Source organism: Triturus cristatus, chromosome 4_2 (assembly GCF_964204655.1).
Source record: "Triturus cristatus chromosome 4_2, aTriCri1.1, whole genome shotgun sequence".
NCBI classification, from domain to species: Eukaryota; Metazoa; Chordata; class Amphibia; order Caudata; family Salamandridae; genus Triturus; species Triturus cristatus.
This window is the reverse complement of record NC_140586.1, coordinates 672,383,934-672,398,358: the sequence shown is the minus strand read 5'-3', so window position 1 is coordinate 672,398,358 and position 14,425 is coordinate 672,383,934. Positions and strand designations below refer to the sequence as shown.

Below are 14,425 nucleotides of genomic sequence, written 5' to 3'. Positions count from 1 at the left end.
TTTCAGATGAACAAGTTACTTACCTTCGGTAACGATGTATCTGGAAGAAACATTAGTTAGTTAGATTCCTCACCGACCCACCCATCCTCCCCGCTCTGAGAACCGACTTCTAGGATTAAGGTCATCCTGTTCAGGGCCCTAGACTTTTTGGCACCAGTGTCGGTCTCTTGCATGGCTCTGCATTCCTGGCGCGGAAAGCTATGTACAAGAACTGACATCAGCGTGCGAGGGCGGCGTCTAAGTATTCCGACGACGTCATTCCGGCGCACGACGCCAACAACGGACGCGGAGCCGCAGATGACGCCTAGCGACGCGCATGGGGTATTGCTACAAAAAATCTTTCCGGATCCAGCATGACGCCTGGGGATATTTCTAAGGTGAGGAATCTAACTAACTAATGTTTCTTACAGATACATCGTTACCGAAGGTAAGTAATTTGTTCTTTGGCAGTGCCACCTGTCTTCTAAGCCAATTTGTCCTTGATTTATTGGCGCTAATAAAACATATGATTGTCAGCCTGACAGGCAAAATTAATAAGCTGTTCTCAGATCTGGTAAATGACGGACCAGATGCATCATAACAGAAGTGCTGCTTTGATACTGCAGACACTGTTTCTCAGTCGGCACGCTTAGATGCATTCTTCTGGATTTGATGGTGATGCCCAAGCTATGCTTATGGACATCCTGTGTGATGGTGAGAGAAGAAGACTGACTCCTCCTTGGAACATGATCATAACTGTAGGGCTATAGCTTAACTGCCGACCGTCAGCCGCAGCTACAGTGTGCCAGCGAGGACGCCGAACACAGCACAACGCATTGCGGCCCCATTGATTTGCTCCTTTTGTTCCTTCACAGTGGGGCAGTTCCGACGATTCGGGCTGCCAGTGTCCTGAGCCCCTATTGGCCTAATTTCACGGTTCCCGTGCCTGATCTACCAGACACCGCCCACGCCACTTGAGATGCCAACAAGCAACGGGCGAGTGAGGAGCTGAGCGCAGGCGACTTTACCGGCTTCACGGCTTATTGGAGCCGTGCTGAATCGCGCTGTGCTGCACTGTGCAAGAGTGGGGGCCCAGGCAAGGAGTATCTTGTCCGAATCATCTGGAATCATTTGGGCTCCCAGGTGAGTTGACTTATGGCCTTCAACTTTTGCCTCCTGTTGACTCGCTTTCTCCAAGCCTCTTTTTCTTAGACAGAAACTTCGGGCTTCAAGCTTTTCCTCTTTTGACTCTTGGCTCCCCGGGGTGTTTCCTGCAAGCCCCTATCATCTGGTCTCTACCTCCTACGCGCTCGCCTCCCCTAGCCTTCGGCAGGTGTTTCAGGAGTGTAGGGGTACAAGAGTACGACCGCCGTTAGTGAAGGACGCTGAGTGTAGGCCCCAGGTGAGTCCGCGGAAGCGGTCCAACTAGGTTGGGTGCGGCTTGCGGCTCCTCAGTGTGCCCTGCTCTCAGGCTCCTTCTCTCTGCTCACTACCGCCAAGTACCGCAAGAGCGGGGGCCTGTCTTCATCTGTTTTCACCTCTTTGGTCTGAGGCCCTAAGGTCACCAAGGACTCCTAGTGTGCACGTTGAAGTCCATAGTAGCTCGCATATCCCACACCTGCAAGCCACCTGCTGCTCAGCGATCTGTGGCCGTGAGGAGTTGTGAGGTGTTGGGACTTGCGAGGAGTGTCTCCCTAAACCACCTAAGCTGCAGCAAGTCTGGTCAAGTTCTGTTAAGCGTGCATTCCTTAGTGAACAGTACGGCCTCCAAAAGATTACGCTCAGACGTGTGCTTTCCTCATCCCCAAATTGAGCTAATAAACTAAATAGATCATATAGAGACACTAGACAATTGCAACAACTCTGCTACAAATCTCATCCAGTTATTAGAGCCTTTTTTTGTAAGGTCCCCCGGATGGCACCCGAAGATGCAGCTGTAATCCATGATGGGCAGTTCTTAAACTGCCACTTATCAATGCCCCTTCCTCCCCTGCCTGTCGAGCCATTGGGAGACACTTGTATTCCTATGGGGGACCTGAACCATTCCCGTGAAGGGGTACGGGCACAGATGAATGTAGTTGTCCAGGATGGTCGAAGTGGGCAACCCCCTGCTGCCCCCTTATATGCAAATTTGGTCTCTGGAGACATCCAATAGAGCCAGCAGAGTCATCAACAGTCCCCTTTGAATAGGCTGAAGCCCGATTACGTGTCTGCTACGATTCCTGTAATATCTGATGTCTCTTTATGTGAAAAATTGTGCCTAGACTCGTGTTTAACATCATGCTTAGACTCTCCAGACAACCTACAGAGTCATCATCATATTTCTTTGGATGGCTCAAAGCTTAACTGTATGGTTGGTGCCTTTTCAGCTGTTTCACCTGCACAGGGGGTCAATTGCAAGCGAATGAGTGGGGAGGGTGGCCCTGTTGTCACCTGCAAGCAAATGAGTGGGGAGTGTGGCCCTGATGTTATATTGGACGATGTTCTTTCTGTGGCTGAGAAGCCAATTGTAAGTGAAAGGTCAAATGTAGGGGAAGACTTTACCCTCCCAGACATTGATATAGAAACCCATACAAGAGGCTGGGAAGCCGCCCAGAATGATGATCACTTGACATGTGCACACACGGGAAACTATAACATTCCAATTGTAAGTTCCTCTCCTAGGCGTTTTTCTTTGCCTCTTTTGTATTGTAGCACAAGTCATTTGATGGGCATATTCCCTGGAGTCTGCCCATGATGTGTTTCTACCCTGCACACAACCGAAGTTGGGAAATGAGAGGGATGTTGTGCCTTCGGAATATCTTGTATATATTGAAAAAAAAAATCATTCCATTTTGTCTTTATTAAAGAAATCTGAATTAAGTTCTGACAATATATTGGAAATGACCTCTGTTATGTTGCTTGAAGTACAAAAGGTAACTAAGTTAGATTTTACTCAACCCATGGCTATGACATATCCCCATGCGGAAGATCTAGCGAATGCTAGGCTTCCCCCATCTGTCCCCACGAGAGAGTCACAGGACGCTTCTGCTCAAGCAGGATTACCTCTGTATTTGTTACCCCCTATTGAATCCATGTGTAACCTTGAAAAAGAAGAGCTATATTTAAGTAATCTGTTTGGGGAGGATGAACTGGGTCCCCCGTTGGAAAAGCCTACAATTAAATCTTTCCATTTGTTTTATCAGGGTAAGAAAGGGGGTGTTAGAGACACAATGAAAATCAGGGGTTCCAAAAAACAAGCGGTGAGGGAAGAGGGCAGGGGGAGGGTCTTAACTCCTCTACATACCAGGCTTGTCCTACAGACCCCCCCGAGATGGGAGGCCCGAAAATAAGGAAGAGGGAACGCCTTTTAACTAATTACAAGGGGGAAAATACGAAAAAGAAATATAAAAAGTTGAGGTGATTCTCTAAACGAAAAGTGTCAAAATTGCATTTTTCACGGATCCTTGGACGCCAGGGTGACAATCAAATACTAAAGGAGGAGGGGGGAGATATGAAAACCATATCTGATAAGGGTATTCCGATGAAGCCCCACATAGCGTGTACTTCGTTGGCTAGGGGAGTGGGGGTCTCTAGGACAGGAGATTTTTTACCAAACTTTATGTTCCAGTCCACTCAACTAACTCATACTCCCTTGATCAACAACCGGGTTGATCACATTGTAAGGGAACCTCAAAAGGGAGGTGGGGTTCCTATGCGCCAGTCTGGGTCTAAGGTCACTGGGGCTAGGATGAACGATCATTTAGAGGAGGGGTATCAAACAAAGAGTATCAAGCAGGTTGGGTGAAATAGAGCTCTTATAGGGAATACAGATTTGCTGCCCAATGGAAGTTTAGAGGTTCCAACTAACATTATGACACCGTCCTTGAACCCTCAGTCCAATGACAGCTCACATGTTATCAGTTGTGGAGATAGGGTTCCCCTATGGATCACTCCAAGATATCCTACAAAGATTTTTGATGTGGTGTAGAGTGCTATATCGTCCATTGTGGATTTTACTTGGTTATTTGATAATGAATCCTTCCCTGTAAATCGAGGTTCTATTCTTTGCCTATATTCAGTAAAAGAGGCGCTAAAGTTGATATCAATTAAGGATATTTTAAATGTGAAGAGCTGAAAGAAACACGTTAGTTATAGATTTCCTTACCTTAGAATTGCCCCCAGGCGTCAGACTGGATCTGTAAAGATTTTTCGTCAGCAGTACCTCTGCGCGTCGGAAGGTGGCGTCGGTCAGCTCTGCGTTAGTTGTCGCGTCGTGGTCACCAGGATGACGTCGCGTCAGCTACTTAGACTCCGCCCTCTTTCTTTTTCCGCGCCAGCCAGCGCAGATCCGGGAAGAGCAGTACCTCAGTCATTTTCTGACTAACATTTTTCTCAACTTTTGTCGACGTCTTGTTTTGAGTCTTCGACTCCAAACAGGTGCACGAGGGATGCCCGGTTTCATGGCCTGCGGTTCCTGTAACCGAATGATGTTGGTGACGGATCGGCACCGCGTGTGCCTCTTTTACCTGGAGCATGACCATGACCCCAAGTCGTGCTCTGACTGTCAGTTATTGACGCCAAAGGCTTTGCGGGAGCGGTCCTGAAAGCTGCTTGAATGACGGCAGTCGGCTCCATGCCATTCGAGGACCGGTCGCGGAGCCACCATCAGTCTGGCTCGAAGTCTTCGCACTCGGGGTCGGGTAAGTCGAAGCATAAGAAGAAGTCGAAGAAGCATCGTCGCTCTTCGCCTTCTCCTCGTCGGTCGGCCAACATGACGAGGCGCGCTGGTGGTGCCACTCCCTCGGCTCCGCGGGCAGAGGCTGAAGGGTCGACTCTGAGCTTCCTTCACTTTCCGGTACCCGGAGCGACACCCGCCCAGCTTTGTACGTTCTACGAAGTGATGCATGCCATCTTTGGGCAGACTGACCCTGCCAGCATGCCTTTGGGCCCCGGGGACTCTGTTTGGGGCCCTAGGTCTTCGCTGCCGGTGGCTCCGGCCCCGGCGCCTCAGGCCCCCCTTGGATCCAGGCCTGGATCTGGATCGGCACCGGTTGACCTTATCACGCCTCCACCGGCGCCTCTTCGGGCAGCACCACTACCGTGCCCGACGCCTGTCGGCCTCCTGGCCAGCGTCAATCCCAGACTCCTTCCTGACAAGGACACGGCGCCAGACAGGCGCCAGGTGGGGTTTTTGTGCCCCTTTTCACTTCTGGGGCCCCTTTCCAACCACAGTGCTGACCAGAGGAAGGGAGGATCAGGAGGACTGGGAGGGGTCAGGTGACCCTTTAACTGACCAGCTTGGTTCTGAGCAGGACTGGTGAGAGGAACTGGGGGATGCCAGTGGTCTTGACACTTCACCCGACCTTGGCATGTTGTCTCCTCCTACCGTGGCTAGGGAGGAGGGAGCATCATACGCTGTGGTATTGCGTAAGGCGGTCGAGGCTCTCAACCTCGAGCTTCCTATGGTGACTTTCAGGACTAACCTCCTGACTGAGGTGCTTCAACTGGCGGCGAGCTCTTCGGAGCCCCTGCTTCCGTTCAATGAGGCCCTCAATGATGTTCTTTTGGGCACGTGGTCCAGGCCCAACACGGGGGCTCCCGTGAACAGGATGATCACCCGACACCACCGCACGGCTCCGGGGGACCCCACTTTCCTCTCTCAACACCCCACCCCGGAGAGTTTGGTGGTCCAAGCCTCAACCTCCAAAAGCACCATCCCAACCGCTCCACCGGAAAGGGAATCCATGAAGCTGGACCATCTTGGCAAGAACATTTTTTCTTCCGTCAGCTTAGGACTGCGGTCCGTAAACACCGCTTGTCTCTTGGGCCGTTATTCGCACTCTGTGTGGGATACGGTGGCACAAGTGCTGCCTTAGTGTCCGGAGGAGGCCCGGGCAGTGCTCTCTCAGGCTGTCGCCACAGGGTGAGACGCAGCTAAGTTTACAATCCGTTGTGGACTGAACACCGCCGACTCTGGGCAGGACCATTTCAACTTCGGTAGCACCCAGACGCTACGCCTGGATGAGGTCCACTGGCTTTTCAGGGGATGTCCAGAACACCTTGATGGACATGCCCTTTGATGACTATCACCTTTTTGGTGACAAAGCAGACAACACCCTAGAGCGCTTCAAGGACTCATGGGCTACGGCCAAGTCCTTGGGCCTCTCCTCCCATCCGGCGCAGTCTGCTTTTTGCCCCTTTCGTGGCCACGGAAGGGGTGCCCTACTACGTCCCACCCAGTGCCACAGCCCGCAGCAAGGTATCCAACCTTTGCGCGGCCGAGGAGGTGGGAACCAGCGTCGTGGTTCAGGGGCCAGCGGGCAGGCCAGTCCACCAACCCTCCCTCTGCAGCAGCCTCCAAACCCTTCTTGGCCATCCTTTCAGGCCCATCAAACGCCAATGGGTGGCAGGATTTGCCATCACCTCCCCCACTGGCGCACCATCACTTCGGACAGGTGGGTTTTGCAGATAGTCCGAAGGGGCTACTCCCTCTCCTTCGAGACTACCCCTCCAGCTATGCCACCTCATTTCCACTGCATGTCGGAGGATCATCTGGCACTTCTCCAGCAGGAAGTTACGGCTCTCTTGGCCAAGGGAGCCGTTGAGCTAGTTCCTGTCCCAGAAGTAGGTTGTGGTTGCTACTCCCACTACTTTCTGGTTCCCAAGAAGGACAAGGGCCTGCATCCTATCTTGGACCTCAGGGACGTCAATCGCTTCCTCTGGAAGGAGAAGTTCAAAATGTTGACACTTGCTCAGGTCTTTTTTGCCCTCGACCCGCAAGACTGGATGGTAGTGTTGGACTTGCGGGATGCTTATTTTCACATCCCCGTCCTACCTCCCCACAGGCGTTACCCGTGGTTCACGGTAGGCCAGGAGCATTTCCAGTTTACCATGCTCCCCTTTGGCCTTACCAGCGCCCCTCAACTGCGCAGATCAGGGGCCTCAGTCTTCCCCTATCTCGACGACTGGTAGTTGAAGGCGGGATCGCCCCAGGCAGTCATCTCCCATCTCCAGACTACGGCCGACCTCCTGCCTTTGCTGGGGTTCTCCATCAATGTGCCAAAGTCACACCTGATTCCCTCTCAGAAGCTCCTCTTCATCGGAGTGGTTCAGGACTTTTGGGCTATGATTCTGATCTTTCAGCCCTTGTCCTGGGTTTCAGTCAGAATGACCCTGAGGCTGCTGGGCCTCATGGCCTCCTGCATCCTGCTGATCAATCATGCCAGGTGGCATATGCAGCTCTGCAGTGGGACCTGAAGTTCCAGTGGGTGCAGCATCAGTGGAATCTGTCCGATTATGTCCAGATCTCGGAGGGCACTGCTCAGCAACTGCAGTGGTGGATCACAAACCAGTATTGGGTCAGTGGCAGATCCCTCTCCCTTCCCCAACCAGAATTCAGAGTGGTGACGGATGCTTCCCTTCTGGGATGGGGCGACCTCATGGGAGAGGCGGAGATCAGAGGCCTCTGGTCTCCAGTGGAGTCCAGGCTCCACATTAACCTTCTGGAGCTCCGGGCGATTCATCTTGCACTGAAGGCATTCCTTCCCTCTGTCTGGGGAAGAGTAGTGCAGGGGTTCACGGACAGCACCACCGCCATGTGGTATTGCAACAAACAGGGTGGGGTGGGGTCTTGGACCCTATGTCAGCTGGCCCTTCACCTCTGGACATGGCTGGAACATCAAGGCATTTCCTTGGTGGTTCACCACCTGGCAGGTTCTCTGAACACCTGGGCTGACAAACTCAGCCGCAGGTGCATGATGGATCACGAATGGCATCTTCACTCGGAGGTGGTGCAAGGTCTCTTTCAACAGTGGGGAGAGCCTTGGTTAGATCTATTTGCCATTGAAAAGAGCGCGCAATGTCAGCAATTCTGCGCGTTGAAATGTCCAAGGCAGCAATCGCTCAGCGACGCTTTTCGTCATGAGTGGAGTTGCGGTCTGTTGTACACCTTTCCCCTATACCACTTCTGGCCAGAGTGCTGAAGAAGATCAGGCGCGACCAGGCCCAAGTCATTCTTGTGGCTCCGGATTGGGCACGAGGTGTCTGGTATCCCGAGCTGCTCAACATGGCCATCGATCCTCCGATCAGACTGCTTCTTCGGGAGGATCTTCTGTCGCAGCAGCAGGGGACGGTCCTCCACCCGAACCTGTCCAGCCTCCACCTCCTTGCATGGAGATTGAGCGGCAGCAGTTGACGTCTTTCGACCTGCCTCCTGAAGTTTATGATGTAATCTTGGCAGCCAGACGTCCCTGCACAAAGAAGGTATACGCCTACAGGTGGAACAAATTTGTGGCATGGTGCACAGAAAAGGCTGTGGCTCCTCTTTCTGCCCCTCTTTCTGAAGTACTCTTGTTCCTTCTCTCTTTAGCCCCGCAGGGCTCTGCTCTGGGCACTATCAAAGGCTACCTTTCTGCCATCTCTTCTTTCCTTTGGCTGCGAGATCAGCCTTCTCTTTTCCAGTCCCCGGTAGTTAACTGTTTCTTGAAAGTCTTAACGCATCTTTTTCCTCCAATTCCATTCATAATGCCTCAGTGGGACTTGAATCTGGTGCTGACTTATCTGATGTGCGCTCCATTTGAGACGCTTTATAATTGTCCTTTACGTCTTCAAACTCTTAAGACTGCTTTCCTGGTAGCCATCACTTCTGCTAGAAGGATGAGTGAGCTCCAGGCTCTTTCCTCAAAACCTCCTTTCCTGTCTGTCCATCCGGACAAGGTGGTTCTCAGGACCTGTCCATCCTTTCTTCCTAAGGTGGTCACTGCCTTCCACATCGGGCAGACCATTACTTTGCCCACCTTCTTTCCGCCTCCGCATCCTTCAAAGGATGTCTGGACCCAAAACGTGCGCTCTTCTATCTGGATCGCACAAAACAGTTTCGGGTGGATGATCAACTATTTGTTGGCTACGTGGGTGCAAAGAAGGGTTGAGCCGTACACGAATGCACCATTTCTCAGTGGGTCGTGTTGTGTTATAAGGCTTGCTACTCTCTAGCTAAAAAGGAGCCTCCAGTGGGGCTGCGCGCTCACTCTACCAGGGCGACGGCAGCCACTACTGCCTTGGGAAGGAGTGCCTCTAAATGACATCTGTCAGGCGGCCATGTGGGCATCACTGCACACGTTCACCAAACACTACTGCCTGGACAGCCAAGTCCGAAGAGACGGCTTCTTTTGATGTTCTGTTCTCCAGGATTTTCTGGTGTGATCTTGGTTCGCAGACCCACCACTGGGGTTGGTAGTGCTGGGGTATCTATTTTATGGTAAGGAATCTATAAAGTGTTTCTTTCAGATGCACAAGTTACTTACCTTCGTTAACGATATATCTGTAAGAAACATTAGTTAGTTATAGATTACTTACCGCCCCACCCATCCTCCCCGTTCTGCGAACTGATTTCTAGGATTAAGGACATCCTTTCAGAGCCCTAGTTTTATGCACCAGTAGTCAGTGTCTTGCATGGCTCTGTGTTTCTGGCACGGAAAGTCGTGTACAGAACTGACATCAGCGCACGAGGGCCGCGTCTAAGTAGCTGCCGCAACGTCATTCCAGCGACCACGACGCCGATGACGAAAGCGGAGCAGAACGACGCCACCTTCCGACGCGCAGAGGTACTGCTGAAAAAAAATCTTTCCGGATCCAGTCTGACACCTGGGGGTAATTCTAAGGTAAGGAATCTATAACTAGCTATTGTTTCTTACAGATATATCATTACCGAAGGCAAGTAACTTGTGCATTAATTCACACGAAAATTCCTTCTACTGTAGAGCTACTTTTTGCTCTTTGATCATAGCCAATTTGGTTATGCAGAATTGTGAGCATTTCCTTAAACGGGGTATTGATATAGCATCCGTCTCCAAATGAGGAATATCTCCCCAGGTGTTCCCCAAGGCAGTGTCTGACTGCTTCTAGGCCCGTTAATTCTCTGGTGCTGGATGCGATGGGCCCTGATTTTGAGTACTTGGTAAGCAACACCAAAACTATTATGGTTTCCCTGGATATTAGGGGCCGTTCAATAAATCTGGTGTCGAAGATGGTAGTCGTCCCCCAGACTTTTGATGCTGAAGAAGAATCGGGCCAGTGGAGCTGGGTCGCGAGAGCTTTGAATAATACCTGTCCGGAAGCAGAAAGAAGCACTCCTTTGAGGTAACCTGGGTGGGTTAATTCTGTCCTGGAATATGACAGGTTTGGGTCACTACGAGGTGAAATTGAATTTTTTTTAAACTATGGATCGTTTAAACATCTGTTTGCAAGAAACTTGGTCTTGCAAGGATTTTGACTGTGATGGTTATTTGACTTTTTCCTGCCATGTTAACGTTCTGACTGAGGTCACGCTAGTGGGGTGGTTTCCATTTTGCTTAAGAACTCGATTAATTGGAACCAGAAGGTATTGTGCCACCCTACAAACTATTTTATATGTTTGAAGTTGGCCTGTTTGGGAGATCTTTGTAGGCCTATTTTTTCGTTGTGGCAAATCTTTATATACCTCCTGGGAGAATCTTTGATCAGCTATTGAGCCCTCTCTTTATTCACAACACTTTCATTAGGGAAGAATGTCCTTTAGTGGTACTAGTGGGATATTTAAATGCCAAAATTTCCAACTCAGCTTCAGAGATCTATGCGAATTTTGATAAAGAAGAAACATTGCATATTCCTGAGATTCTTTTACCGGAAAAAACAAAAACAGATAAACGGGGCTTCTTCCTGCTGGACAGTGTTAGAAGGACAGATTTTGTCATCTTAAACAGGAGAGTGCCCGTGGATAAAACAGCCCAATTTACTTTTCACTCCCACCACACGCAGAGTCTTTTAGACTATGTAGCTGTGTCTTATCAAATGTTTGGGGCTTGTGAAAACGTATTTGTCTTTCCGTCGGTTTGGAGCGACAACAGTGTGGTGGGTATGACAGTGGTTTTTGAACTCCCTGTACTGGACCCAGGGGAATTCGAGCCAGGGAATGGTAGTTTATAATAAAGTAAATGGATGCTCTTTCTGGAAGTTTAAAAGTTTAAAAGTATCATTGAAGTGGGTTCAATAGTGAAGATAGCTCTCCTAAACAAGGAGGGTTACACTTTCTTGAATATTAAACAGTATTTTGAGGCCCAAATGAAAAAGATACGGAACTTACGTTCTAGATCTGCTGGCCCTCGTTTGCCTAAACAGAGCACACCATTGATGAAACTGTTAAACAAGGAAATTAATCGATTAGTTCAAAATCAACATATCCAATTCTCAATAGTTCAATAGCAGGAAATTAATCGCCTCAAGCAAATAAAAAGCCATCGTAAATTAAGCGAAAAGAAAAGGGAGTTTGACGCTAAATGGATTGGGCTGAGGGAAGAAGCAAGGGCCAAGGATTCAAGAAAGTACTGGAACTTGGTCGCGGAATTCTGCGATTCAAGGCAGAGGGCTTTATCTATACCGATTCCAGAAAACGAGTGGGTGGTTTTTATCTCCTCACTATATAAAAACAATAGTTTAGTAGTTCCAGTAACGACACGCACGGAAGAGACCTCTTTTCTTGAATAGGGCCCACCGTCGGGGGATGAGGTAGTAGGTTTTATAAAGAATGCCAAAACATCAGGCACTCAAGGGCCGGATGGAATTACGATTGCTTTAATTAAAAAGGAGTCAAGCCGCATGGGGAACTCTTAGCAACCCTGTTCTGTTGGATGGAAATTTGGTTTCCCCGCGTCATGCCGGATTGATTGCCAGCCGTTAGAAATCCATTGGATAAGACAACTAGTCCTAGATAGAGGGGCGTAACCTTATCATCCCTCGTTTTTGAGAAATAGGTGGAGAAGATTTATGAAGGGAAACCCATTGACCGCAGCGCAGCTATTAGCGTTACAACTATACATGAATGGTAACAATAAACTCCCCTTGTTATGCGCTCTGATTTGGGGTAGACAGATACGCGATTCATTAGCGTGGGTAAATACTTAAGAACAGTTTATAATTTTAGGGACATATATGGGTGGAGGAGGTATAAGTGGGAGATTAACCATTTGTGGCTTCCATAGTAAGGAGCCCACCTTCTTAGCCTGTATTTCTACTCTTTCCTGTTTGTTTTCTCTATTCTAATCGAGACTCTGGGGTCATGCGGTTTAACACCGTGACATCACTGCCCAGAAGAAAAAATCAATTTTATTTGGCTTCATTTCAAGTGAGACTCAGGACACACGGGGAAGTAGTATATCGCCGTGGTCCCACTTCAAGAGTTGTTATATTGCGATGAGTAACGTTTGGTATAAGAGGTAACAGAGTTTGGTTCTTATTATATATTTTATGTTGCATTGGCTATCAAACCCATAGTCATGGTTGAGGTGACACATCGGGAGGTTAACACTGTGTGTATATATATTTTTCTAGAAACAGTGGCAAATATCCTTACAAAGGCCGATAAATGATACACCTTCCGGATACTGGAAACATCACGGACCTTTTGAAAGGTTGGTGTAAAAAAAATCGTTTTCAGAACTACATTTTGTGTTGGTGACATTCATTTATATTGAATAATTTTGAGAATGTGTCTCAATGGGAGGATTAATTGAGATTTTCCTGTCCAATTATTATTTGATTATTCGTTCCTACGCATTGTTTTTTGTAATTACAAGTTTATGTGTGCCCAGATACGTTTGGAGTAATAGGGCTCCCCCGTTCCTATATCGACAACTGGGCATACCGCAGCATCTTTTGGGTCTTGTGATAGAATTGCACACAGATACCTGGTGTCAATTTTTGATGGGAGGGGCGCTGGGGCTATCATGTAGGATTAAAACACACAATGGGCTAAAGCGGGGTTGCTTGTTGGCCCCCTTATTGTTCTCTTTGTACATATCTGATCTCCCCGCACTCTTGAATTCAGTGACGGGGGATGCCCCCAAGATTGGCACAATGTTTGTTGGCTCTTTATTATATGCGGACAAGGTTGCAATTTTTGATTTAACTCCCATTGGTCTTCAATGTCGTCTGGATGCTCTAACTAGATACGCAGAAGCCAATATGTTGAAAATTAATATTGCTAAAAGGAAAATCTTGGTCTTCCGCAAGGAAGGACATAGACTAAAGAGGTGTTTTCAGTGGTCACTGGGGCCTGAAGAACTGGAACTGGTGGATTCTGACTTATACCTGGGGAAGCCTTTCTCGAAAACAAGGAGAGATTCACAGCACATTAATCTCTGTGTTAGTAGGGCTGTTTCCCAGGCTGGAGCTTTAAATAGATTTTACAACACTTGTGGAAACGTCATGTTAGTCATGTTTTGTCAGTTTTTAAGGAAAAAATTCCCCCCACATTAATATACGCTGTTGAGGTACTGGACATGAAACATTGGCTCTCTTTTGATAAGGCTGAAGGCTGAATTCTTCGTCAAATCTGTAATCTAAATTCTCAGGCTGCTGTACATGTTTTACGTCTGGAATTTGGTTTAGTTTCTTTATATAGTTTATCCTGGTCTGCGGTCTTGAGGTGGCGTATTTCTTTATGTTGGGGGAGGAGGACACTCTTAGGGCTGCCTTGAAGATAGAAATTTTCGAGAAATTGAAAGAACATTCACCCTTTTTTAGGTCCCTTGTGAAAGCGAATGACTCATTTGGGCTTACCTTGAATATTGATACCCCCATGACAAAAACTGCATTAAAGCAATTTATAAAGAAGTTTGCACCCTCTGTTAGTTCGGCTAGAGACACTGGCTTAAGTCAGAATAAATCTCGCAATGAGGTGGTTTGGGGGAGTGCTTTGGGGAATAAACCTCAGAGCTATTTAACCTGGAACCTTCCTCATGGAATAAGAAGGCTAATTCTCTTATTAAGACTTAATTTGTTGCCCTTAAGAGATGTCACTGGTATATGGGATAAAATCCCTAGGGAGGAGAGAATCTGTGAAATGTGTTATTTGCAAATTCAAGATTTTAATCATGCGTTATTTGTCTGCACGAAGTTACAAAGGGTCAGGCGTATGTTTTTAAGACCTGTATTCATCAAATATAATATCCACTCTGCCCAGCAGGCTCGCTCATTTGTTCTGTCCCCTCCTAATGAAATGGTTTGTTTTAAGATATATCAATTTGTAAAAAATTTCTGGCTATGTATTAGATCATTTTTAATGCTATTTTGTATATTGTAATATTTGATGTTCGAATATGGAAGAACGTTGTATTGTACATAAGGTATTCATTTTTATATTTTTTGTGCACTTTTGTGGACCTCCGTTGGAGTTCCATATCCAAATAAAGAATTGAAAATTGAAATTGGCTATAACTTGCATCTGCGCCTGGCCTCCCCTGCACAGCATTTTCACCAACAGAATTGGAAGTTTTGTGGGTACTGTAAGGCTGTGTATTCCTGATAACAGCAGCCATTTCAGTGCATCCATCCAAACACCACAGAAGCTGTATCGCTTATTTAAATAGCGACTTATATTAGTAGAGTCCCCACATATTCCCCTGGCATCAGACTGGATCTGGAAACTTTT

The 14,425-nt window shown here is 48.1% G+C and overlaps 1 protein-coding gene across 2 annotated transcripts in view; it reads right to left on the bottom strand.

Moving 5' to 3' along the window:
* Window positions 1-14,425, bottom strand: part of LOC146834882 (cytochrome P450 2J2-like) — a 630,312-nt gene that overhangs the window by 146,868 nt on the left and 469,019 nt on the right. The window contains exon 10 of one of the 2 annotated variants that reach the window (XM_085602487.1): window positions 11,081-11,133. The exons of the other annotated variant lie outside the window; for it this stretch is intronic. Within the exon in view, the coding sequence (XP_085458613.1) occupies window positions 11,108-11,133 (26 nt within the window). The 3' untranslated portion in view covers window positions 11,081-11,107. The remainder of the gene's footprint in view (window positions 1-11,080; window positions 11,134-14,425) is intronic. 2 annotated transcript variants of the gene reach the window in all.